The sequence below is a fragment of the Stegostoma tigrinum genome, chromosome 4 (genome assembly GCF_030684315.1).
Source record: "Stegostoma tigrinum isolate sSteTig4 chromosome 4, sSteTig4.hap1, whole genome shotgun sequence".
Classification (NCBI taxonomy): domain Eukaryota; kingdom Metazoa; phylum Chordata; class Chondrichthyes; order Orectolobiformes; family Stegostomatidae; genus Stegostoma; species Stegostoma tigrinum.
This window is the reverse complement of record NC_081357.1, coordinates 33,388,678-33,415,508: the sequence shown is the minus strand read 5'-3', so window position 1 is coordinate 33,415,508 and position 26,831 is coordinate 33,388,678. Positions and strand designations below refer to the sequence as shown.

At 43.8% G+C, this 26,831-nt stretch overlaps 1 protein-coding gene across 9 annotated transcripts in view; it reads left to right on the top strand.

Moving 5' to 3' along the window:
• Positions 1–26,831, top strand: part of LOC125452265 (glutamate receptor ionotropic, kainate 2) — a 431,852-nt gene that overhangs the window by 213,277 nt on the left and 191,744 nt on the right. For all 9 annotated transcript variants that reach the window (XM_048530454.2, XM_048530460.2, XM_048530457.2 and 6 more), the window contains 2 exons: positions 4,165–4,218; positions 4,903–5,076. In XM_048530454.2, coding sequence (XP_048386411.1) covers positions 4,165–4,218; positions 4,903–5,076 — 228 coding nt within the window. The remainder of the gene's footprint in view (positions 1–4,164; positions 4,219–4,902; positions 5,077–26,831) is intronic.

Here is a 26,831-nt window from a genome sequence, read left to right as displayed (position 1 = left end):
GGTAACTTTTACATAAACTTACACACAACCCTTTCCCCACAGCTCCCTCACACATCACAAAACCTTACATGACAAAATTGATGGAATCTGAAGTGAAACACATTCAAATTACCAGTAGGGGTATCAGTAGGGTTTGTTTTTTTCTGAGGGAAGGCTTCGCTGGATTAGTGAGTGTCAAGTCTTTCCTGGGATTTAAGATCCTGCTGGTGAAATTCATCCTGCAGAGAGCTGTCTGACAGTCAGGGGCCTGCAGCTCCATATTGCTGCTGAACAATGCCTTGCTGCATCTAATATACCCAAACAACAGCCTATCTGACTACAGGTGAGGCAGGTTGGGATGAGAATCACAGGGAAGGGATTTGCCGTGGGCAGGGAGGTGGTTTTATGAGATCTCCCCACTCACTTGATGCTGTGATGCCCCAAGGAGGACACAAAATACCTTTGAAAGAGGGTGACCAGCCTTACGGAATCTTGGAGCTGTCAGAAGCAGGATCCTCTCCTCACAATGGGTGAGAACTGGAATGTTGGGCAGCCCATGCCTGTATTAGGTCTTGCAGTTCCACTGGGAGTTGTCTTCCTCTTAGAAAGAGAGAGAGGCTGTTATTAATGGAGATGAAAGTAGGTGGCACGGCTGCTACTTTCAGTGCAGGTGGGGAGGTATAATGAGTGAGTGTGCAGGCAGCGCAGCGGGCATGCTGGGTTCATGGGTGACAGCTAGTGAGGGAAGACGTTGCAGGCATCAATGTGAGAGGTACAGCATGAGCCTTGGTGAGTAAGCATGATGTAGCGGAGAAGAGAAGCTCGTGGCCCTTATGCTGGTGGAGGAGGAAGTTCATTCACTTTTCTTTCAGTAGTGGTGTGTATTCCTCCAGGTGGCTGGTGCCGCACAGATTAGGGTGCCAACCTCAGACCAGGTTGACTCCGCTACTGTTCCAGGGGAAAAGGAAGTCCCATCCAGCTGAATCTCTAGATCCACACTCCACGTAGCAGGGTGCAGATTTCCCTCTGTTTGCCATGTTGGAGTAATGGTCAGGAACGGTGCAGGGCAGTTCTCTTTTTAATAATCCTTGTTTGGATGCATAATGGAGTCTTAAAGATGGCACAGTTGCAAGTGATTCTGGGATGTCCACTGAATGGCAAGATGTTCTGCAGTGGCATGTCATAAGATGGGGCTGGATTTGGATATGAGAGACACCACTGGGGCTAGGTAGGTAGTTAATGAAGTGGGTTTAGTAAGATATGATGAGAAAACCTATGAGTCCCAGTGGCAGAATTCCCTCCAAAAACTCAAAACAACTTGTTCTTAGCTGAAGAAAACTTCAGCCCCTTACTCTAACTTAGAATTGTGAATTTTTCCAAGAGTTGCTGATGTGGGGAAATTGTTCATAGGAAGTTCAAAATCTCTGGGCAATTACCACGTAGTTGGGTGTGTTGGAACTTCTGAGAGGTCCCAATGCCTAATATCTAAGTTACGTAGAGTCTTTGACTATATGAAAACTGGAGGATCTGGCGCAAATGATTTTAATGGAATTTCCCCCTACAGAACTGTATTGGAATGTTAACTCTATGTCTCTCTCTGCGGATGTTTCTAAAACTGTGGAGTATTTTGAGCACTTTCTGTTTTTATGTTATATTCTGAAGATATTATGCTCCAGTGGAATGTAGTTAGTTATGGCACTTAATTGAAAAAAAAATTCCCTCATCACTTGCTTTGCAAAGAAGTACTATTGAAAGCAGTATTCAGACGTTATAAATCGGAGCATAAAGTACAAAAGTAGGGAGGGTTTGTTACAGTTATGTAGCAGACTGGTTGAACTTCAAGTGAAATACTATGTATAGTTTGGGCACCACACTGGAGGAAGGACTCGAATGCATTGGAGAGTGCAGAAGACGTTTGTGAGAATTGTTCCGAGGATGAGAAACTTCAATTGTGAGAAAAAACTTGTAGGCATTGGGATTGTTTTCCTTTGAATGGAGAAGCTGAAGAGGGGATTTGTCAGAAGTTTTCAAAATCACGAATGATCATTTAGAAAAGATGGAAAAAAAGAACTGTTCCCACTTGTAAATAGATTAAGAAACAAAAGGTACAGTTTTAAGGTGTTTTGCAAAATAAACAAACACATGGTGAGAAAAACACAGTCAGTTGTTGAGATATGGAATGAACTGCATGGAAGTGAGATGGGGGCAGCTTCACTTGAGGCATTCAACAGGACATTGATGATCATTTTAATTTTAACACTCAGCAGAATTACAGAGAAAAACAAGGGGATTGGCTCTCATTTTAAACCACTCAGAGAATTGATAGACATGGTGGGCCAAATGGCCTCCTTCCACACTATAAAAATTCAGTGATAAGGTCTCCAGAAATGCACAAAAATGGTTGATGTTTAAAAATGGAATGAAATATAGGTATTGAAAATGGTCCTTGAAATGTATGAACAATTGATATATTTAGTGATCGTTCCTTGTCAAGTACTGTGCAGCTCCAGTAGTTTATTTGTTTGCTGCAGATTTGTAGTACTGCTGCTTTGTCTGTTCAACTTCAGCAAGGAACTTTTGACCTCCACATTCATAACTTTCCAAAGGCATCTCATAGAATCATGAAACCATACAATATAGAGGAGGCCCTTCAGCCCCTAAGTCTGTGCAGCCAAAATGTGTTACTACCTATGCTAATCCCACTTTCCCACTTTGGACACATAGCCTTGAATGTTATGACAATGTAAGTACTCATCAAAGTACTTTTTGAAGGCTGTGAAGATCCCGCCCCTCAACTACCCTCCAGGCAGTGCATTTCAGACCACCACCATCGGTCTTGGTGAAAAAGCTTTTTCTCAAATCCCCTCTAAACCTCTTGCCTTTCACTTTAAAGTTATGCCTCCTTGTTATTGCCTCTTCATTTTGAGGGGAACAGCTGCTATCTCATTCTGAATCACTGAATGGAGCATGCAAACCAATCCTTTCCTGACATACTCGAGCATAATACAAGGATGCCTGGTGTGACGGATCAGAATCAGTGTCAACAGAGATTCGATCATTCCTATAGCACACTTCAGTGACCCTGTTCTTTCAATGTGAGGTGAAATAACCCAACAGATATGTAGATGCTTCCAATCCAGTAAAGAAAAACAATTAAACTATGCTTAATAGTTTTCTCTTCACTATGATAGACATATTCTCATATGGATTCCACCCCTCTTAATCAGATCATGGAACATTTTTAATTCAGTTGGTAAGAGGAGAAGCAAGTGCCTTCTGTTAAAATTACTTGTGTTCACTTCTTCATGGAAGCTTGTGCATTTCAGAATGTGCAAATGAAATCATCGCAAAGACTTGAAGGCCAATGTTACCTTGGTATCCCTCATAATCTGAATTGTTTATTCCTAAAGATCCATAACTTCCTTGAATAACTTTGATATAAAATTTGACCTTGATCTGATTGTATGTCCGTGGGTAGTCTGTACCTGGTTAAAAAAAAGAGGAACCCTTCTACAATCCCTTTTGTTGTAATACTGCATAATGGCATGGCCTCTTGAATTATAGTAGACACATCCATTATGGTCAACAAATACTGATTCCCACCTCGTGTTTTAGGTAGGGGTCTTGTAAAAGGTTCTTCAAATACGGGAATGGGTAAGTGGTTTTATCACTGCTTGAGGTTTTCCAATTACCTGACGCGTACGACATATCCAGCAAAATTCAACCATATCCTTATGCAGTCCAGGCCATAAAAATGCTTTTGTATTTTGGCTTGAGTTTTCCTGACTCCCAGATGACCTCCTACTGGTAATTTGCGTTGCCCACAACTCCTCCTTTCAATAACCCGCCAACACAAAAGCCATTAGAAGGTAAGTGGATATTTATTAATCCTATCTGGTTCAAAATAATGCTTTGGAGTTACTGGACCGTGATTTGTAACTTCATCAGGGCTGATAATTACACTTATTCTTTAATGATATGAACCATCTGAGAATGTAATGCAAATCATTCTTCACAGCTTTTAGCATCTGATTGACCAATCTGCTGGTATTTTTAACCTGATGCATTATAGTTTTATTCAAATCATAAAATTTAATTTCCAGTGCATTGTACTCTAAATTTCTCCTAATTATGTAAGTGACTGCTGCAGCTTGACCTGCTCATTCATTTTTTTTCCCCGCTCAGGCTTTGTCGATGGGAATGATGACTGAATATTATCACTACATTTTCACCACCCTGGTAAGTATTAAATATTTTCTTTTGCTATTTTCTGAAAGGCAAGGACATTGTTTTCTGATGACCTGTTGTGTACCTTATTCCCTGCAAATTCCCTAAATTAATGCATTGGGTGAGTGCCAGTCTGGAGCATGGATTAAACTGTGCAGTCCTTTACAATGTAAGTGGAGTTAAAGATTATATTGTCCATTCATAACTCATTCTCTCTCAGCAGATCAAAACTGTGAACTTCCTTACTTATCCCCAAATTATCTTTCTCTTGGGGTCTCCTGGCTTTTAAAGCCTACATTTTGTGTCACTTATCCATTTTACCTCACCTTCTGCCCTATTCTCTTGATCCTTGCTGATGTCTACCTTTAGGTATTTGTTATTGTGGATTCTTAGTCGAGCAATAGTACAGCTTCATCTTACTTTCCCCTTACGCATAATGCTTACATTGTTAAAAAAAAATGTATGTCTCATGCTGGAAGCAGATTTAACACTTAATTAGTTGTAACACTATATGGCAGATTGTAATCACGCACTCATGAAAGTGCAGCTTTCTCCTGTTTTAGTGAGAGACATGTGGGCAGGAACGCTTTAGTCAACACATTCTGTTGGATGATGTCCTATCCTGAGCAATGGTTTTGAAGATAGTTAATTCAGAATTTACAACAGCCTGCCTTGACACCAGAAAATTTCTTTCAGGACATCTTTGCCCTGGACTTGGAGCCTTACCGCTACAGTGGAGTGAACATGACAGGGTTCCAGATTCTCAACACTGAGAACAGCCAAGTTGCCTCCATAATTGAGAAATGGTCAATGGAAAGATTACAAGCACCTCCTAAACCAGGCTCGGGATTACTGGATGGATTTATGACGGTACGAAGAAAGATTGTAAAATTGTCCTGCAGGCAATCAGATTACAAAATGTCAGTGTTTCATTCAAGTAGAAAAATGATGTCACAGCTAGAATATGAAACTATATTCACAGTCCTCTCTCAAATGTCAAGGGACAGAAGAGGAAAATACTATTTTGTTTTAGGCAGCCTTATACTATGTAAAATGATTCCATCAGCTGGATTTCCTTGAAGCCCGAAGTTATAGCATTTGGAAAGCTGATTAGCTTACCTTTGTTTTTCACAAGTAACTTGACAGTTTTATCTTTCACAGAAACATAAGTGTGAGGAAAGGTGAATCATCTAGTGAAGATCTTTTAATACATTAGCTTTGTGATTATGATATCCAATTATATTTTGAATATTAAATATTTAAACGTCATCCCCTTAGCTTGGTAGAATATTATAAATAGTTATCATATTTCGAATATCCCTTTTTAGTATTTGTTTGTAATTTACATTTTACTGTTTTAAATCTATGCCCCGGCCCAATCTTTGTCTACTTTGAATTATATTGATTAGGATTGCACAGTTAATTGAACAAATTGTATCCACAGTTCCACAATGTAGCTGCCCACAGAGTGAAACTAGGGTTTTACACAACAGTTTTACTGCAATTAGTGAACCATTTCAGCATGGGATTGTCCATGAGGGATCATGGATTTATGTCAACAAAGCAAGCAACAGGATGTCTATTTAAGCAATCAGATTGAACAATCGTTACTGGGGCACATGGAGTCCAACCCAGCAAGTATAAGATAGAATAGTTTATTCAGTGTAAAATCATAAACTGAAAGTGAAATAAACAGAAGGAAAAGAGATAAAAGAAAAACAAAATCTAAATATATCAATTTAAACAGAAATCTTCAATCTGTAGGTCAAATCTGGCCAAAGGCATTCTTCATAGTTAGGGAGGGAGGTTGATTGGCAGTAATTATGATGTGATTAAAAATTCACTTGCCCTATAATCAACAAATCTTGCTGTCTTCTGTCCTGTTTTATTTGGTGTCCAGTTGGTAAATACCACAGCTTCAGGTCAGGGTTAATGGGAACTGCAGATGCTGGAGAATTCCAAGATAATCAAATGTGAGGCTGGATGAACACAGCAGGCCAAGCAGCATCTCAGGAGCACAAAAGCTGACGTTTTGGGCCTAGACCCTTCTTCAGAGAGGGGGATGGGGAGAGGGAGCTGGAATAAATAGGGAGAGAGGGGGAGGCGGAACGAAGATGGAGAGTAAAGAAGATAGGTGGAGAGAGTATAGGTGGGGAGGTAGGGAGGGGATAGGTCAGTCCAGGGAAGACGGACAGGTCAAGGAGGTGGGATGAGGTTAGTAGGTAGCTGGGGGTGCGGCTTGGTGTGGGAAGAAGGGATGGGTGAGAGGAAGAACCGGTTAGGGAGGCAGAGACAGGTTGGGCTGGTTTTGGGATGCAGTGGGTGGGGGGGAAGAGCTGGGCTGATTGTGTGGTGCAGTGGGGGGAGGGGACGAACTAGGCTGGTTGATGGATGCAGTAGGGGAAGGGGAGATTTTGAAACTGGTGAAGTCCACATTGATACCATATGGCTGCAGGGTTCCCAGGCGGAATATGAGTTGCTGTTCCTGCAACCTTCGGGTGGCATCATTGTGGCAGTGCAGGAGGCCCGTGATGGACATGTCATCTAGAGAATGGGAGGGGGAGTGGAAATGGTTTGCGACTGGGAGGTGCAGTTGTTTGTTGCGAACTGAGCGGAGGTGTTCTGCAAAGCGGTCTCCAAGCCTCCGCTTGGTTTCCCCAATGTAGAGGAAGCCACATCGGGTACAATGGATGCAGTATACCACATTGGCAGATGTGCAGGTGAACCTCTGCTTAATGTGGAAAGTCATCTTGGGGCCTGGGATGGGGGTGAGGGAGGAGGTGTGGGGACAAGTGTAGCATTTCCTGCGGTTGCAGGGGAAGGTGCCGGGTGTGGTGGGGTTGGTGGGCAGTGTGGAGCGAACAAGGGAGTCACGGAGAGAGTGGTCTCTCCGGAAAGCAGACAGGGGAGGGGATGGAAAAATGTCTTGGGTGGTGGGGTCGGATTGTAAATGGCGGACGTGTCGGAGGATGATGCGTTGTGTCCTGCTCCTGCCCCACCGAACTCATCTCCACTTATCTGGACTCCATTTTCTCCCCTTTGGTCCAGGAACTCCCCACCTACGCCCGTGACACCACCCACGCCCTCCACCTCCTCCAGGACTTCCAATTCCCTGGCCCCCAATACCTCATATTCACCATGGACGTCCAGTCCCTGTACACCTGCATTCCGCATGGAGATGGCCTCAAGGCCCTCCGCTTCTTCCTGTCCCACAGGCCCGACCAGTCCCCCTCCACCGACACTCTCATCCGCCTAGCTGAACTCGTCCTCACACTCAACAACTTCTCTTTTGACTCCTCCCACTTCCTACAGACTAAAGGGGTGGCCATGGGCACCCGCATGGGCCCCAGCTATGCCTGCCTCTTTGTAGGTTACGTGGAACAGTCCCTCTTCCGCACCTACACAGGCCCCAAACCCCACCTCTTCCTCCGGTACATTGATGACTGTATCGGCGCCGCCTCTTGCTCCCGAGAGGAGCTCGAACAGTTCATCCACTTCACCAACACCTTCCACACCAACCTTCAGTTCACCTGGGCCATCTCCAGCACATCCCTCACCTTCCTGGACCTCTCAGTCTCCATCTCAGGCAACCAGCTTGTAGCTGATGTCCATTTCAAGCCCACCGACTCCCACAGCTACCTAGAATACACCTCCTCCCACCCACCCTCCTGCAAAAATTCCATCCCCTATTCCCAATTCCTCCGCCTCTGCCGCATCTGCTCCCACGATAAGACATTCCACTCCCGCACATCCCAGATGTCCAAGTTCTTTAAGGACCGCAACTTTCCCCCCACAGTGATCGAGAACGCCCTTGACCGCGTCTCCCGTATTTCCCGCAACACATCCCTCACACCCCGCCCCCGCCACAACCGCCCCAAGAGGATCCCCCTCGTTCTCACACACCACCCTACCAACCTCCGGATACAACGCATCATCCTCCGACACTTCCGCCATTTACAATCCGACCCCACCACCCAAGACATTTTTCCATCCCCTCCCCTGTCTGCTTTCCGGAGAGACCACTCTCTCCATGACTCCCTTGTTCGCTCCACACCGCCCTCCAACCTCACCACACCCGGCACCTTCCCCTGCAACCGCAGGAAATGTTACACTTGCCCCCACACCTCCTCCCTCACCCCCATCGCAGGCCCCAAGATGACATTCCACATTAAGCAGAGGTTCACCTGCACATCTGCCAATGTGGTATACTGCATCCATTGTACCCGGTGCGGCTTCCTCTACATTGGGGAAACCAAGCGGAGGCTTGGGGACCGCTTTGCAAAACACCTCCGCTCAGTTCGCAACAAACAACTGCACCTCCCAGTCGCAAACCATTTCCACTCCCCCTCCCATTCTCTAGATGACATGTCCATCATGGGCCTCCTGCACTGCCACAATGATGCCACCCGAAGGTTGCAGGAACAGCAACTCATATTCCGCCTGGGAACCCTGCAGCCATATGGTATCAATGTGGACTTCACCAGTTTAAATCTCCCCTTCCCCTACTGCATCCCTCAACCAGCCTAGTTCGTCCCCTCCCCCCACTGCACCACACAACCAGCCCAGCTCTTCCCCCCCCACCCACTGCATCCCAAAACCAGTCCAACCTGTCTCTGCCTCCCTAACCGGTTCTTCCTCTCACCCATCCCTTCTTCCCACACCAAGCCGCACCCCCAGCTACCTACTAGTCTGATCCCACCTCCTTGACCTGTCCGTCTTCCCTGGACTGACCTATCCCCTCCCTACCTCCCCACCTATACTCTCTCCACCTATCTTCTTTACTCTCCATCTTCGGTCCGCCTCCCCCTCTCTCCCTATTTATTCCAGCTCCCTCTCCCCATCCCCCTCTCTGATGAAGGGTCTAGGCCCGAAACGTCAGCTTTTGTGCTCCTGAGATGCTGCTTGGCCTGCTGTGTTCATCCAGCCTCACATTTGATTAGCTTCAGGTCAGGCATGTGTTTGAACGATGGACCTCTCAGTGAGGCACTGGGTGCTATGGGGTGGGTTGGAAAGCAGGGCAACTCAAACAGAAGCTTTATGACTCCCACATTTAACCCTGTGAGTGCCCAAGGAGGAAGTTGTTTCCCAATTTTCTCCAAAATAACGGTAAGCATCAGTAACCTCATAGCCACAGTATTACCATAGAAGCCAAGTCGTAATTTAGCACTTTATGTACTTCAGTGAGATCCTCCTTATTCTCCCTGCTTTCTTCACCTCAAATGTTACCTTTTTATATCATTCTCCCAGACAGTACTTCTTACCTGGAATGCATTTTGTTGTTCTGTACTGTGCCATTTCTGATACATTGTTTAGTTTTTATTTGGTATGGATGGTCAAAACCAAGCATGATATTTAATGTGAAGTCTGGCCAAGTCTTCATATTATTTCTGCAGTGAACTTTTATCATGAGGGTATGCACTGCAAACAAACAATATGGCGCACTGTGAGTATATATTAGGAATTTAGGTATGGATGAGAGTGCACCTGAGGTTCTTTGGTCCATTCGTGTGAATTTTGAGGTAATGGAGCTGATGGTCTACATGATTTGAGTGCAAATATCATAAACTCTAATCTGTGGTCGATGGTCTTGGCTAATTGTTATGGCATTAGATTGAATTTTTGAATTGCTTCCATATACCACCTGGATATTGATTCATCTGCCCACTTATTTCACTTGAATCTTGTCAAATAACTAGAAGGATAAAAAAAAAACTAACTTACAAACTACAGTTGCTGAGCAGTTTACATGAAAAAGATTAGAAGAGATTATTTAATTAAAATGCAAGTGATAGGAGTCTGAAACAAGAACAAACAATTTTGGCAGCACTGGGCAGATCAGTTAGCACTAGCCAAACGGCGAGACCAGACAACATTGGGGTGTGGTGGGGATTTTAACAGTTTACCTTTATTCCTTCCTACTCTCTGACTTGCACTCTCCCACCCACCTTATGCACCCATGCTCACTAATTGCTTTCCCCAATTCCAAAGATAGAGATGTTTTCCAAGCTTTGATTTCTGTGCAGAAGCCCCCGTGGTCTCCCATCAGTATCGCTTCAGTCATTTAGCCACCTCCACTTCCCCATTTAAACACTTTACAGGCCATTCTATTTCTTCCTTGTATGCCTTTTTCTTTCTGCTCGTTTTAAAAAAATGCCATTCATCTGGGCTCTCTGCCAGTTATGACAAGAGAATATGCAGTTTGAACTATTAATTTCTCTGCTGTCCTTACAGATATTGTCTAACTTACTGACTGTTTGCAGGAATTTTCTGTTTTAACTGCAAGAACTTTATAGAGTTGTGCACATATGAAAATGATCATGATATTAGCTAATCTGGATGGCTGGTCACAGAAATGTAACAAAGTGGTTCAAATTTGAACCTTATCCCAGTCTACTACTTAATTTGGCTGAAGGCAGAATTTTGCATGCATAATTAAGATGACCTAACAAGCTTTGCAGCTTTATTAGCATAACGTTTTCCTGCTAATTGCCCAACTATCATCTGTTTTCGCTTGTGTACTTTAATCTTGGCTGAGTTATATTCTGACAGCACAGAATTCCATCCTTCAGTTTTAATCGTTCGGTCAGAAGCTGCAGTTTTAATTCGTAACCTAAGTAAATCACCTTGCAATCAGCAACAACTTGTATATGGGACAGCGCCTTTAATGTGGCAAAATATTCCCAAGGCCAGTTGTCAAGCAAAATTTTACACCTAAATCTGGATTTTCATGCCTCCAACTGTTTTGGAATAGAGGTGGGGAATATTTAATGATGCTTGGCTGAGAGCCTAGACTTGCATAAAATGTTCTACTTTGTTGATATGAGGGATATAGATAAGGTGGATGGTAGGTATCTTTTCCCTTGTGTGGTGGTTTTTAAGACTCGGGCAAAGTTTTGAGGTGAGACGGGAAAGATTAAAAAAAAAGACTTGGGGGCAAATTTTTTTACACAGAGAGGTTTGTGCGTGGAATGAATATCTCGACAAAGTGATGGATATGGGTACAGTTACAATGTTTAAAAGATATTTGGAGTAGTACGTGAATAAGAAATATTCGGAGGGATATGAGCCAAATGCAGGGAGATGGGACTAGTTTAGTTTGGGATTATGGTCGGCATGGACTGGTTGCATTCAAAGGTCTGTTTCTGTGCTGAATGGTTGTCTGACATGTGGAGAGAGCAGGGAAACTTTTACCAACAGCTTTGTGATAAGCAATAATAAGTTTCTTTTCCTCTGCAATAATGGGAACTGCAGATGCTGGAGAACCCAAGATAACAAAGTGTGAAGCTGGATGAACACAGCAGGCCAAGCAGCGTCTCAGGAGCACAAAAGCTGACGTTTCAGGCCTAGACCCTTCATCAGAGAGGAGAATGGGGAGAGGGTTCTGGAATAAACAGGGAGAGAGGGGGAGGCGGACCGAAGATGGAGAGAAAAGAAGATCGGTGGAGAGGACAGTATAGGTGGGGAGGTAGGGAGGGGATAGGTCAGTCCAGGGAAGACGGACAGTTCAAGGAGGTGGGATGAGGTTAGTAGATGGGAAATGGAGGTACGGCTTGAGGTGGGAGGAAGGGATGGGTGAGAGGAAGAACAGGTTAGGGAGGCAGAGACAGGCTGTAGGGTGGAGGGCCTAAGATAAAGAAAGCAGTTGGACCAAAATCTAAGAGAATTGAGACAAGCCTTTAAAAGCCTATGTCAACATGCATCGCTCCTGTGTCTATCTGTGATCTGCTTCCAGACAGCAGGTCTGATTTCATCTCACACCTTCCCCCTCCTTGACTGAAAGTTGTTTTTTTTTAGTCAATTTCTACTAAGGCAGACATGCTGTATCAAATAATTTCCTGGTTTGAGCTACCTATTGCAAAGGTGGAAATGTGACCCTGCGCCATGTCTAGAGGCATTAGGCCCAGTGTTGGATGGCTATGGGGATGGAGGAGGTCACTGAGATAGTGTTGGATGAGGCCATGGAGGAATTGGAAAAACAAGGACTGACAGCTTTTAAAGTAACAAAGTTAAACCCTTCGTTGAGAAGTAAATGCATCTTGTACCATATAAGTTGTATCTGTTGCAATTAACAGAGTATTCTTCAGTATCATCAGATGTCAACAATTGAAAACATTCATGATCCACAGTTTACAAAACTTTTGACTGAACACTAAGTGGCTTGCATTGACAGAGCATTGGATCATTTTCAAGATTAGCATTTTCAATGCTGAGTACACTGAGTAATCTGCTCTAAAATCATAAGAGCCCAGCAGGAGCAAAGCTTGCAGTGAACACACAGCATTAAATTGCAGGCACACAGCCTATCATTTTCTGTTCATTCATCTTAATAGGGAGTAAATCATGGGTAGGGACACACAATCTCCCACAACACACACTCCGCGGTTGTTGTTCTCAACTGGGAGTGTGAAATTGGTCCTTTCAGTTGTGTTTTACAACTCTGATGCTAAAATGAAAATGAAAAGTTGTAAAATTCAGTTGGCACATTGCTTCTGTTCTTTACAGATTTGCAGCCAGCCAAATATCTGGGCATACTTTTTTCAGCAGTCTGCATTAATAAAGCACTATTGACATGGTAGAATGTGTCAAACCACCTTACAGGAGGATAATAGAAAAAAAAACTGATTCACAAAAGGAGATATTAGGTCTAATGACCAAAAGCTTGATCAAAGGGGAATTAACAGTGGAACAGTCCTCCTTTGTTTTAAAATTATTTCTATTGTTCCCAGTCATGTATTAGGAAAGTGATAGATACCAAAAGCATGGATCCAAAATGGTCATATTTAAATTCAACTCATGCTTAAAAAATGCTATAGGGCCTAAAGTACATTGATTTTGACCAAACTGGATATTGCGTTTGATTGTACATTGTCCACAACATAAAATAATCCATAATTCACCATTATTAGGTGTTGATTCCATAGCAATCTGAGAAGGGCGATTGCTATGGAAACTAAAATGATGCATTGCTGCAAAGCAGGTTGTTCTTTCGAATCTGAATTTAAGTCCCTTCCAAATCGGCACAGGGCATGTTCAGTATATGGCTTTTTCGCCCGCTCCAAATTATCAGTTCAGTCCACGTGTGCAATATAAATCACAGCTCTGCTTTATCGTCTATCCTCTAAATAATTCAAGTCACTTTTTGAATGGTTTCCAAAGGAAACCTGACAGATACAGTCAAATGTAATATCCTGTGTCTTTCTTTGAGCTGCAAAAGGAATCCATCACTGTGTTATAGATAATAAAGTAGCAAGCTGGATGAACACAGCAGGCCAAGCAGCATCTCAGGAGCACAAAAGCTGACGTTTCGGGCCCAGACCCTTCATCAGAGAGGGGGATGGGGTGAGGGTTCTGGAATAAATAGGGAGAGAGGGGGAGGCGGACCAAAGATGGAGAGAAAAGAAGATAGGTAGAGAGGAGAGTATAGGTGGGGAGGTGGGGAGGGGATAGGTCAGTCCAGGGAAGACGGACAGGTCAAGGAGGTGGGATGAGGTTAGTAGATAGGAAATGGAGGTGCGGCTTAGGGTGGGAGGAAGAACAGGTTAGGGAGGCAGAGAGAGGCTGGGCTGATTTTGGGATGCAGTGGGGGTAGTGGATGAACTGGTTTTGGGATGTGGTGGGGGAAGGGGAGATTTTGAAGCTGGTGAAGTCCACATTGATAGCATTGGGCTGCAGGGTTCCCAAGCGGAATATGAGTTGCTGTTCCTGCAACCTTCGGGTGGCATCATTGTGGCACTGCAGGAGGCCCGTGATGGACATGTCATCTAAAGAATGGGAGGGGGAGTGGAAATGGTTCGCAACTGGGAGGTGCAGTTGTTTATTGCGAACCGAGCAGAGGTGTTCTGCAAAGCAGTCCCCAAGCCTCCGCTTGGTTTCCCCAGTGTAGAGGAAGCCACACCGGGTACAATGGATACAGTATACCACATTGGCAGATGTGCAGGTGAACCTCTGCTTAATATGGAAAGTCATCTTGGGGCCTGGGATAGGGGTGAGGGAGGAGGTGTGGGGGCAAGTGTAGCACTTCCTGCGGTTGCAGGGGAAGGTGCTGGGGTTGGAGGGCAGTGTGGAGCGAACTGACCTATCCCCTCCCTACCTCCCCACCTATACTCTCCTCTCCACCTATCTTCTTTTCTCTCCATCTTCGGTCCGCCTCCCCCTCTCTCCCTATTTATTCCAGAACCCTCACCCCATTCCCCTCTCTGATGAAGGGTCTAGGCCCGAAACATCAGCTTTTGTACTCCTGAGATGCTGCTTGGCCTGCTGTGTTCATCCAGCTTCACACTTTATTATCTTGGATTTGCCAGCATCTGCAGTTCCCATTATCTCCATCACTGTGTTATGTTCTGTTACCAGATGAATAATAATGCATCGATTTTTCACAATATATGTTTGTGTAAACAATAGACTTTTTTTAAACTTTACAAGTTCTTCCAGTCAGTATGTGTTTAAAATAATACCATATGGCAGTATTTGATGCAATGTTTACTAAAAGTATCTTTTAAACAGAGTAACTCTTTGTTGAATTTGTATGTTCAGTAATACAAGAAGCGTTAGTCCAAGAAGGAAAGAGAGAGAGACAGAGACAAGGAGGGAGAGATTTTGACTTTATCACATGGTGTTAGTATAAGGCACTCCATATTCAGGTGTAGCTTGGACACAGATACTGCAAAATACTACCTACAGTCTGCTCACATATACTGCAGTAACTTCAATCACAGTGCAGTGTTTGCTGCTACATCAGTATAAATGATTTCATCCATTTCAGTATTTCTCAGGAAGATATTGACTCCAAATTACAGGGTCATGTTGCACATGTGGAGTGAGGCTAAATCCAGGTCTGCATATTAGTTTGAATGCTTGCAATTACTGTAACCCAAATGGTCTTTCTTCACCTTCTCCCTGTATTGAACTGGGAATATAAAACTCTTGTCAATGTGCACAGCCCTCGAATACAGGTATAAGAATTGCACCATGGTCTCCAAGACAGTCTTCAGTTACTTCCTAATTTCCTCTTACCTGTGCTGTTCAGTTGCTTGCCTCAAAAAAACCTGGTGATAAGGGCTGCTTGTTCACAAGAGCACAATGAGACTGCTGCAGAATGAAGCCACCAGGAGTGCTACAAGCACATGCCTAATTCACTCCCTGTGGATTCACCATAGCTGCAGATTGAGGGAGTGGAATCTGTTCAGTCTTGGTGAGGATGAATGATAAGGAAGGTAAGGTTGAGGAACCTTGGATGATGAGATCTTAGGTTAGTCACCAAATCAGAGGAAGCATATGTAAGGTTTAGCATATTGAAATCAAATGAAGACCCTTGAGAAATATAAAGTAAACAGAGGAGAACTTAAACTAGAAATTTGGAGGGGTATGGGGGCCATGAGCTGTCCTTGGCAAGCAGGATTTAAGAAAATCCCAAGGCATTTCATAATATATTCCCTCATCGGCAACTAGACAACGGGGAGGTCCACACAGGAACAAAGGATGCAGTTTATATGTGGAGCCAAAGGAATGGGATGAGGTCCTTAATGAGTACCTCAGTTTTCACCAAGGAGAAGGACATGGGAAATGGTAAAATTAGGGATGGATCAGCTGATATTCTGGGCATGTCAATATTAAGAAGGAGATGGTGTTGGGTATCTTGAGAAGCATTCAGATAGTTAAATCTCCAGGGCCAGATGGGAACTATCCCAGGAATACTGGGGGAGGCAAGAAAGGAAACTACTAGAGTCTTGAGAGAAATCTTTGTCAAATCTTTGTTAAGAAATCTTTATGTCTTCTTTAGCCACAAATAAGATGCCAGAAGACTGAAGAATAGCCAATATTGTTGCCTTGCTTAAGAACAAAGATAGTCTAGGAAGTTGTTCCCTTTCCAAAATATGAGCTGCTCTGTGTGACCTCAGTTCATTGTCCTCATCATGCTGTATAACTAGGAGAATGCCTATTGATACTCCCTTGTCTGGAAAGAACTGATTTGCACAAAATCCTTGCAATCAGGAGAAAATCTTTCAGTGTTTGCCTACCTCATATCAAAGCACCAAATGTTTGTACAATCATAGCAACAGCCTGAAGAAATCAACTAGCAACAAATATGAAAGTCGTTAATTTTTCCTCTCAATAGAGCAGTTTGGAACAGTCACTTATGCTGCTTAAAATATGTTTAACTGTGTGCAATTAAGTAAAAATACCATGACTGAAGTCAAATCTACATTGCCATCTGATTGACACCACAATTTCCTGTTCTGTTACTACCTCCCTCACTAGTAAAGTGCCTGACACAATTTTTCGTGGCTGTGTGTTGTGCTTCAAACCTTCAAATAATTTCCATAGCACTCCAGCAATGAATGTTGCTGAGCATAATTCTGTCTCTTTCATCTTTTTGCAAGCACATTCTCTTCAATATCAGGTTGAATTATTTCCATTGTGCAAAATTAATAACATTGTTTCATTGCTATTTCAGAATATTTTAGGTGCTTAATAATTTTCCCTTTTTAATCTCCACTCTAGTTGTTTTGTTCGCAAATGCAATTTTGATATTTTCAACAGAAAATAAAAGCTCTGCTTTGGATACCTCTATATCTCTGTTGGACACCTCTGTGTCTGTATTATATCTCTGTAAGACAGCTCTGTGTTTGTGTGATAACTGTAGGACACGTCTGTGTATGTATGATATTGCTGTGGGATATCTTTGTTTCTTCCCACCCACTGGCTTGCAGATTTACCACTCTGTAGAATAGCTACTTGTTGAAGCAAAGATTCGTTATGACTACTGAAGAAAATGGAAACTACGAATGGAACTTTAAGAAAGTCAGGCTGAAGGAAAGATTTAAAAGAGTGAAAAAGTACACAAAAGATGGAAAGAAATGCAGAGAGGTGTGTTTTATTCTGGTGAAATGTTAATAAATAATCTGTCACCAGTGAGTGAAATGCTAGAGCAGTAAGGAAGCTGGTGAAATTAGCTTGCACAGATTTTGAAGCTAGGGAACACTGAGAGGAATAAACCCTCGGATTGTACTCACTGCACGGTTGAAAAGATCCAAAGTAGATAACAGCCTGATCTGACCAAGATACCCTACCATTGACAGTTCATTATGATGTGTGGAATCATGTATTGACAAGAGCTTAGCCAGGATTGTGAATTCTGTGGTCCTATGAGAAAGAATTGATAGCTTCTTTAAGTTTCATGTTCACTGAGATTTTGAGTTTGAGGGAGCTCATGCCAAAGGAAGTGAAATCCTCATTACTTCTTATAAGTCCTGAGAAACGACAGGTACTTTACCAGATTGCCAAGAAACTGATTGAATTAGAATTAGAACCCCTACAATGTGAAAACAGGCCCTTTGGCCCAACAAGTCCACACTGATCCTTGGTGCATCCCACCCAAACCCATCTCCCTTTTACCCACTTAATCTACCAACCCCTGAACACTACAGGCAATTTAGCTTAGCCAATTCATCTAACCTGCCCATCTTTGGACTAAGGGAGGAAATTGATGCAAACACAGGGAGAATGTGTTAGCTCCACACAGACAGTCACCCAAGGATGGAATTGAACCTGGGTCCCTGGTGCTGTTAGGCAGCAGTGCTAACCACTGAACCACCGTGTTGCCCTTGATTCATAGCTGCCTAGAATGTGAAAGAAAAATCTAAAATACTGATTACTCACCAGCCATTGCATTTCTTGTAAATGGAAGAAAACACAGATCGACTGACTCTTCATCATGTAACTGCCATAAAAAAGAGACTACTTTCTTGATTCCTTTTAAGAAAACCAACCCCATGTTTACAAATCATTGGTTTTCCATTTTGAGCTTAAAATCCAAAAGGCAATGATCCTGTTCTCAAACAAATTGTTTTGAACCCCTCAAGAGGCAGCTATAAAATTAGGTTACTGAGCTATTGCATCAATAGTTTAGAACGTAAATGTACTTAAGTTTATCCTGATGGCCAATTTGATTGAAATGGCAAAGCAACTTAATAGATACACACCTTGAGTTGTGAATTCGGCAGGTGGATAGATTAAACTACATAAATGCACTGAACATGAAAATAGGACTATTAAACACTTCTGTTTGAAAATGAGTTATTAATTATTTCCAAAACTGGACAATCTTTAAAATATTGTATCAATTGAAGTTGGTTATCATTTAGATGAATATTGGAAAAATGATCATTTTAGTGGATTATGACTGGCTGTATAAAGCAAGGGTGGTACCTTCCAATTATTAAAAAAGAATCATTGAAGAGTTTTTTGGTCCATAATGATGAAAGTCTGTCTGTCTGACAAGCATAAGATCTCCCAGGTTAATTGAGTTTGGGTAATCTTCATTCCTATAATTCGATCTTAATTCTCTGGAAGAAGATTGATTGGAATCAGACATCAGTGCTTTCCATGTGAAACTTCATCTGCAAAATACCAACACCCTTGTGCTCTTGTTGCTTAACTGGCTGTATGATGTGGCAATAGAATATAGGAACTGGAACAGGTCTTTAGACTTTGAAGCCTGTTTAGTTCATTGATATATACCTTAACTCCATTTACTTATTTTTGGCCTGACTTGGTAGAGAGTGCCCCAGAAGGAACAATTTTGATCCCAGGATATAGGTGTTAACAGGACAGCAGTGAATTGAGGGGAATGTAGGTTAGGTTATTTTATTTTTCGGTTAAGAATATTCCACGGCACAACATCGTGGGCCGTAGGGCCTGTACTGTGCAGTACTTTTCTATGTCTAAGTAGGCGTCTGGGTCGGATCACCTATAAACACTGTGAGGGCAACCATGTGAACTGTCAATTTGCGACTTCATCCCAGCTATAAAAAAAACAAAACAGCCATATAGCTCTCATCCCTCCCCAAAAAATGCTTTACTCTTGCAACAAATTAAACTTCCATTTTCCCAATTTATATTTCCAAAGAAGATGGCCGTTACACGACTCATTTCTAATACTCAAATTTGAGCTAGTTGTTTGAATTATCAGAAGGTTGCAAGCGAAACTATACTTCAGGGAGAGCAGAGGTGTTATGTTAACAAGTGGCATAAATCAATCTGAAAAGAACTGAGTGATAAAGAGAGGCATTCAAAATGATGAGAACTCAACTTATTTTCTTACTACTCAGTGATGGAGACCAGCATTCCTGTGAACAGCAATGTTTTGAATATTTGTAGCTGGGTTGATATGGGGTAAGTTACATTTGCAATATGCAAATGCCAGGATCTCCAGTAAGAATGAAGCTAACCATTGCCCCTTGACATTCAATGTCATTACCATCGGTGAATCCCCCACTATCAATATCTTGGCTTTGTCATTGATCAGAAACTGAACTGGACTCACTAATATAAATACTGCAGCTACAAGAGCAGGCCAGAGGCTAGAATTCCTACAGTGAGTAATTCACCTCCTGACTTCCCAAAGCTTATCTACTGTTGAGTGCCGCTCCAACAGCAGTCAAGAAGATTGACAGTATCCAGGACAAAGCAATCAGATTGATTTGCACCTCATCCACAAGAATTAATTCCCACCACTACTGACACTCAGGAGCAGCAGTACTATTTACAAAATGCATTGCAGAAATTCACCAAGGCTCCTGGGACAGCACCTTCCAAACCTACACAAGTGACATCTAGAAGGATAAGGGCAGCAGATACATGAGAACATGAGAATCTGAATGCTTCCTTCCAAGCCACTCACCATTTTGACTTGGAAGTATATCACCATTCCTCCAGTGTCACTAGGTCAAACGGATGGAACTCCCTCCCCATCGTCATTGGGGTCTACCTACATCAAACAGATTGCAGTGGCTCAAGGAGGCGGCTTGCTACTACCTTTTCAAGAGCAACTAGTGATGGGTAATAAATGCTGGTCAGCCAGTCAAGTCCACATTCACTGAATGAATGAAAAATGTTTAAGAGTCTTGAGTAGATTTGTAGCTCACGTTGTTGATACTGTGGTTGGTTCGCTTGCTGAGCTGGTTCGTTAGTTTGCAGACATTTCATTACTCTGCTGGGCAACATCATCACTGCAGCCTCTGACGAATAAAAATGTTTTCTCTGACAAAAGAGGTCAGTTAGCAGAGTACGCAGGTTTAAGGGGAAATGAGGAAAGCCATTTTTACCTAGAGATGGCTATTGACTGGTATTCACTATATCATTTAATTGAGACAGAAACCCTCAAATTATTTGAGATCAATGTGGATCTGTTTCTGATCTGCAAGGCCACAAATTAAGTGATTGGAAGTAATATTAGAATGGAATTGTAGTTTTTCAGTCAGCACAAACACAATAGCTTCTTTCTATGCAGTGACATTTCTCTGGTTCTATAGTATAAAGAAGTCTATTGATTTCTATCTCAAAAGAGTTTCCACAGTCCTCGAAAGGAGAGCATTCCAAAAGATTCATCACCTTCTGAGTGGACAAATTCCTCCTCAATTCAGTCTTAAATGTCCTATTTCATGTTCTGAGATTATGTCCCCTGTTTCTAGACTTCCACATCAGGGGAAACACTGGGTTGAATTTGAACAATTTGATCAAAAATCATCTAAATGTCAATTTTATTGGAGCTTTCTCTTTGTGAACTGTAGCAAGTTATCTTAAGCAACTCTATACTATTCCCTTTAGGAAGTATGCACCACATCCAAACAGTACAATGCATGCACCATCATGTGTTCACCAACTGTGGAAGTGCCCAATGCTGCACTTGGTGGTTATTGTGGGGACAGGGTGTGAGGGATGAGTTGTGGGAAATGTGGAAAACCTTGCAGAATTCTTGCTGTTGGCATCACATGAACGAGCAGCTGTGTAGCAGGTCAAATATTGCCAGCTAGGAAAAGGCCTCTTGTTGCAGTATTTGGAGAATTTCTCCAGAGATGTATGATAGAGGCAAGTTGGCATCCCAATTTGTTGATGGGGTCCTGGAGGTTCTGGTGGGTGGAATGCTGAAGACAAGCATCACCCTTTTCCTCAGAACCAGCCACGAGGCTTGGCCATCCTGGCCTGAAGTTGCCACCTGTGTAAGTGTGGTATCCACAGCCCGGATGAACATTGAGCAGTGTGGGAAGAAGGTTAATGACCATCTGTACTCCACAAGAGTAAGTGCCACCATCCTCTATGTTCTACTCTGCACTCAGACTAACTCAACCATTCCACACACCACCTACTAAATCTCATGGTTTACCACATTCAGTATTGCACTTTCCCTCCATGGTTACTCTCCACCCCATTCCCTCAAATGAGTAATCCGCCCTGTCCTATGCTTCCATACTCACATCGCAAACCTCATCAGCTCTCCTCTGCCTGCACTAACCACTTTCATCTCACACAGTTCCCCCCCCCACTTCATCTAATTGCAGGAGACATTGGCTCATAATAGAGCTGAAAGAGCCCTAAAGGACAATGGGTGAGATTTGTATACTCTCTCGATGTGAGCACAGGATCTTTGATATCATGAGTGAGTGCAGAGACTGTTCATTTAGGAATATCGAGACCTCCACATCCCAGTAATCAAGCAAGATTCATTGTGCAGCTTGCCCAATACCACCATTGCGAAGATATTTTTAACATGCCTTGGCTTCTAGCCTTGTTTTGATCCTCATTCTCTCTTTTATGCCTGAGAGGTGCCAATGGTATCAACACTGTCAGTGCCCTGAAGAGATCAGCTCCTCAAGATACAATCTCCTCCTCCACCTTTTGAAGAAGAAGACACAGGTTCCTCAGAGGATGCACTGGCAAGGCTGCCATCTGTACCCACTATCAGCTCAGATACTGACCCCTCGGTGGATAATTTAGCTGGTGTAGAATTAGGAGCCCATCTGTTGAGCACATCTCTGCCATGTCTCCACAGCTGGTTGAGGAAGAAACAGCCCAGGTCCCTAGCATTCAGAAGAACCCAGCGAGGAGAGGACCCTATGATGTTGACCCATTGGTAACTTCATTCAAGTGCAAACCAAGCACAAGACCAGCAGGCTGTATTGACAGAGACGCTTGGGAAACCGTATCTTCCCCCCTGCAGTGATCGAGAACGCCTTCGACCGTGTCTTCTGCATTTCCCGCAACTCATCCCTCACACCCTGTCCCCACAATAACCGCCAAAAGAGAATTTCCCTCATCCTCACATACCACCCCACCGACCTCGGGATCCAACGCATCATCCTCTGACACTTCCGCCATCTGCAATCCGACCCCACGAGCAAAGACATTTTTCCACCCCCACCCTTGTCTGCTTTCTGGAGGGATCACTCTCTCCGTGACTCCCTTGTCCGCTCCTCACTCCCCTCCAACCCCACCACACCCGGCACCTTCCCCTGCAACCGCAGGAAATGCTACACTTGCCCCCACACCTCCCCCCTCACCCCCATAGCAGGCCAGAAGAAGACTTTCCACATAAAGCAGATGTTTACCTGCACATTTGCCAATGTAGTATACTGCATCCACTGTACCCAGTGTGGCTTCCTCTACATTGGGGAAACCAAGCGGAGGCTTGGGGACCGCTTTGCAGAACAACTATGCTTGGCTCGCAATGAACAACTGCACCTCCCAGTTGCAAACCATTTCCTCTCCCCCTCCCATTCTTTAGATGACACGTCCATCATGGGCCTCCTGCTGTGCCACAATGATGCCACCCGTAGGTTGCAGGAACAGCAACTCATATTCTGCTTTCCGAACCCTGCAGCCCAATGGTATCAAGGTGGATTTCACAACCTTCAAAATCTCCCCCCCGCACTGCATCCCAAAACCAGCCCAGCTTGTCCCCGCCTCCCTAACCTGTTCTTCCTCTCACCTCTCCTGTCCTCCCACCTCAAGCTGCACCCCTATTTCCTACCTACTAACCTCATCCCGCCCCCTTGACCTATCCGTTCTCCCCGGACAGACTTATCCCCTCCCTACCTCCCCAGCTTCACTCACATCTACTGGCTCCATCCTCCACTTTTTAACTTATCTGTCTCCTCTCCACCTATCTTCTCCTCTATCAATGTTCGATCCACCTCCCCTCTCTCCCTATTTGTTTTAGAACTCTCTCCCCATGGGTGGGGCGGGGGGGAAGAGCTGGGCTGGTTGTGTGGTGCAGTGGGGGGAGGGGACGAACTGGGCTGGTTTAGGGATGCAGTAGGACAGGTTAGGGAGGCGGGGACAAGCTGGGCTGGTTTTGGGATGCAGTGCGGGGGGGAGATTTTGAAGGTTGTGAAATCCACCTTGATACCATTGGGCTGCAGGGTTCGGAAAGCAGAATATGAGTTGCTGTTCCTGCATCCCTAAACCAGCCCAGTTCGTCCCCTCCCCCCACTGCACCGCACAACCAGCCCAGCTCTTCCCCCCCCACCCACTGCATCCCAAAACCAGTCCAACCTGTCTCTGCCTCCCTAACCGGTTTTTCCTCTCACCCATCCCTTCCTCCCACCCCAAGCCGCACCCCCATCTACCTACTAACCTCATCCCACCTCCCTGACCTGTCCGTCTTCCCTGGACTGACCTATCCCCTCCCTACCTCCCCACCTGTACTCTCTCCACCTATCTTCTTTTCTCTCCATCTTCGGTCCGCCTCCCCCTCTCTCCCTATTTATTCCAGTTCCCTCTCCCCATCCCCCTCTCTGATGAAGGGTCTAGGCCCGAAACGTCAGCTTTTGTGCTCCTGAGATGCTGCTTGGCCTGCTGTGTTCATCCAGCCTCACATTTTATTATCTTGGAGTTCTCCAGCATCTGCAGTTCCCATTATCTCTGAAGCTGCATTTGTATTTGGGATTCATGTCAAGCTCCATGACTCTAAATAGGGGATGCCAGCCTCAGTAGCATCACATTTACAACCAGTGAAAGACAGCTTAATGCAGTCTCGTTTCATTGAACGACATTCATAAAGAAGTACTACCTCGGTTATTTTGACTGATGGTTGTTGTGCCTTAAGATGTTGAAGGTGTTCCTTCCGTGAACACGCTCATTTTCCTGCTCTGTACAGATTCAATGCTCTCACAGATCCTTATCAGCTATTGTGCAGCCTTGTTTTTGTCTTCCAATTGTCCAGAAGTGAGCATCCAAGGATTAAGTCCTCTTTCTGCACTGTGCTGCAACAAGCCTGAGACATGACCTTCATGAGGCTGTTGCACTGCAGGTACAATGTCTCTCATGACGTAGTGTTCCGGACACCATCTCTAAACAGAGTTCAGTGCGCCATCCCTTTCTTAGCTGCATGACATTCTGTAGACGAGGTATCTCTTTTGCTGTATCATGAGTGAAGCTCTTTCTGGAAGCTCTGCTTTAGGAGGCTATACCACATCCACTGGAAGTTGCTGCTGGTCCTGGGCTTCTAGATTCATATGTCTCTCATCTATTCCTTTTGATGTTCACAGTGCCTGGATTCATTGGGATAGTACCATTGAGCTCATGTGAACAAAACAGATCCTCGGTAATATGATCAGTAAGCAATTACATCACACACAAATAATATTTAAATAACATCCTGCAACATGGCAACATGGAGATCTCCACCAAGGAGGGCAATAGTTTGGCTCTGCATGGACCTTTAACACTTGATTTGGATATATGCCACTGAAGCATTTTGGCATACATACAGTAGGAAGTTGCAAAAAATAATTAGAACTTTGCGCCCCCCCCCCCGCTTAAAAAAAACACCTTCCATCCACCAGATTGCCCAAGAGAAGCAGGATTATGTACATCAGAATAATGTGGACATTACATAATCTGCGGTTTGATGTGCAGGGCGTGAAACCTTGGAATGTAATTCGGAATTGTGTAACTAAAGTGAAACTTTTATAGCTCTCCTGGAATTTCTTATGCTTCATGGCTATTCATAGGATTAATTTAAAGTGTTGAATGAGTTGTACAAAATTGCCTGTGGCCAGGACTTTTAATCAAGACAGTAGATCAATGAATAAGGTTGCAAAATTATGTGATAACAGAAGTCTGTAGCTTGTAGTTTATATCTGCTTAATGCTGTTGCTGCTTGAATGACCACATATCTCTCAAGGGTACAGGCCCTTCCAAAAAAGAATAAAAGAAACTTACTCTGTCCACTCAGCTAGTTTTAAATCCAAATGAGCATTTGTGATTTATATGAGGATTGATGGCAACACAGATCACAGGAGTGAGTTGCTGGCTCAGCCTTTCAATCCAGGTATCTCCCAAGATTCTCTTACCTTTATGCCTTACACTCCCCATCAACCTTACCAGGCTTGATCTTCTTTATATTCTCACCCAATCTTTTTAGTTAACTGCTCATGTCTCCAGTTTGTCCCATGAGCTCCCGACATACTGCTTAGTTCTGCATTGCCCCCATCGTACTGTCAATAACTCACCCATGCTCAATTGTCTCCCTCTCTTTGATGCTGAGTTGTCCCTTCACAAAATCCTTTTATTATTCCCTCTGCATCCCAACGTGTTGCTTCCAGTGTCCCACCACAGCTGTGTCCCTGATAAACCCACTTGACTTACAGTGAGAAGAAACCCAGAACTGACCATGGGCCACTCCTCTCTGACCAATTTGGATAGATGACCCCAGCTGATGACTGACTAAACACCTGTGCCAGTCTCTGTGCAGCTTTAAACTGACTTATCACTACTCCCCATTCTGGTTGTGCTGGACTGAGTCCAAGCTCTGGACTGTTAACAATCAATGTCCTTGAATTATTGTACCATTGCCTCACGCCTGACAACAAATCTCCCTGGACTTGACTAAGGAAGCTTCCATTAGAGACATAGCTGTTTGCCTGAAGCATATGCTGTCTGTTTGCTGCATAAGGTGCTAGCACATAGTGTAGCTGTAACATTGACCTGGCACATTGTCAGACAGCAATGCGTTCTACACCTCGATTGATCATTGCTGGCAAACATGACAAGCTGTCTGGTTTTGTGCATGCATTGAAAGACCGGGTAAGACAGGAGGACTGTGAAATTCTAATTTCTGAATAAGACAGCAATGCACAAAAAAGCAAGGCAAGACAGATATGCTTTGAGCATCCAAGTAGATGCAGTTTTGATGGCAAGCTAAGAATCCTGAAACAGGCCCTGCGCTGATGCATGGGATGGCTGCCTGTCCCCGAAGGCGAAATGACCCAGCAATAGGTTTGCAATGAAATGTGATGGTGAGCTCCAATGTGCAGCAATGAAATGCTGAAGAGTGTTCTAAATATTCTGATGATATGCCATGATGATGTGTTTGAAACTCACACCAGACTTTTTGGATGAAGGACGTGGGTGTTTGCTGCCCTTGAAATGTACCCTGAGATGTTGGTGAATGCTGGCCAAAATGGAGGCCTGAGCTACCAGGTACCTTAGTGTTGAGAATTGCTGCTGTCTAGTCTCCTTCCACTATCTTGTAACATGACAAACTGTATATAAATTAGATTAGATTTGATAGTAATGAGATGTTAATAAATGGAATAGGTCTCTCATTGTTCCCTACTGAGGCTCTCTCCTTGCTGTGCTGGGTGAAAAAAATCTGACCAAGGATCTCATTTTCCAGTCTTGCCTTATCTTACTAACTCACTTGTCATTTCCCATGCCATTCAGTTGCTGGGAAAATTCTACCCATCCATCCTATCTCCATTCACCCCTGTCAACCCGTGAATGGATTTTGCGAGTTCCAATGAAATCACCATCCATTCTTCGTTAGATTCAAGAGACGACAA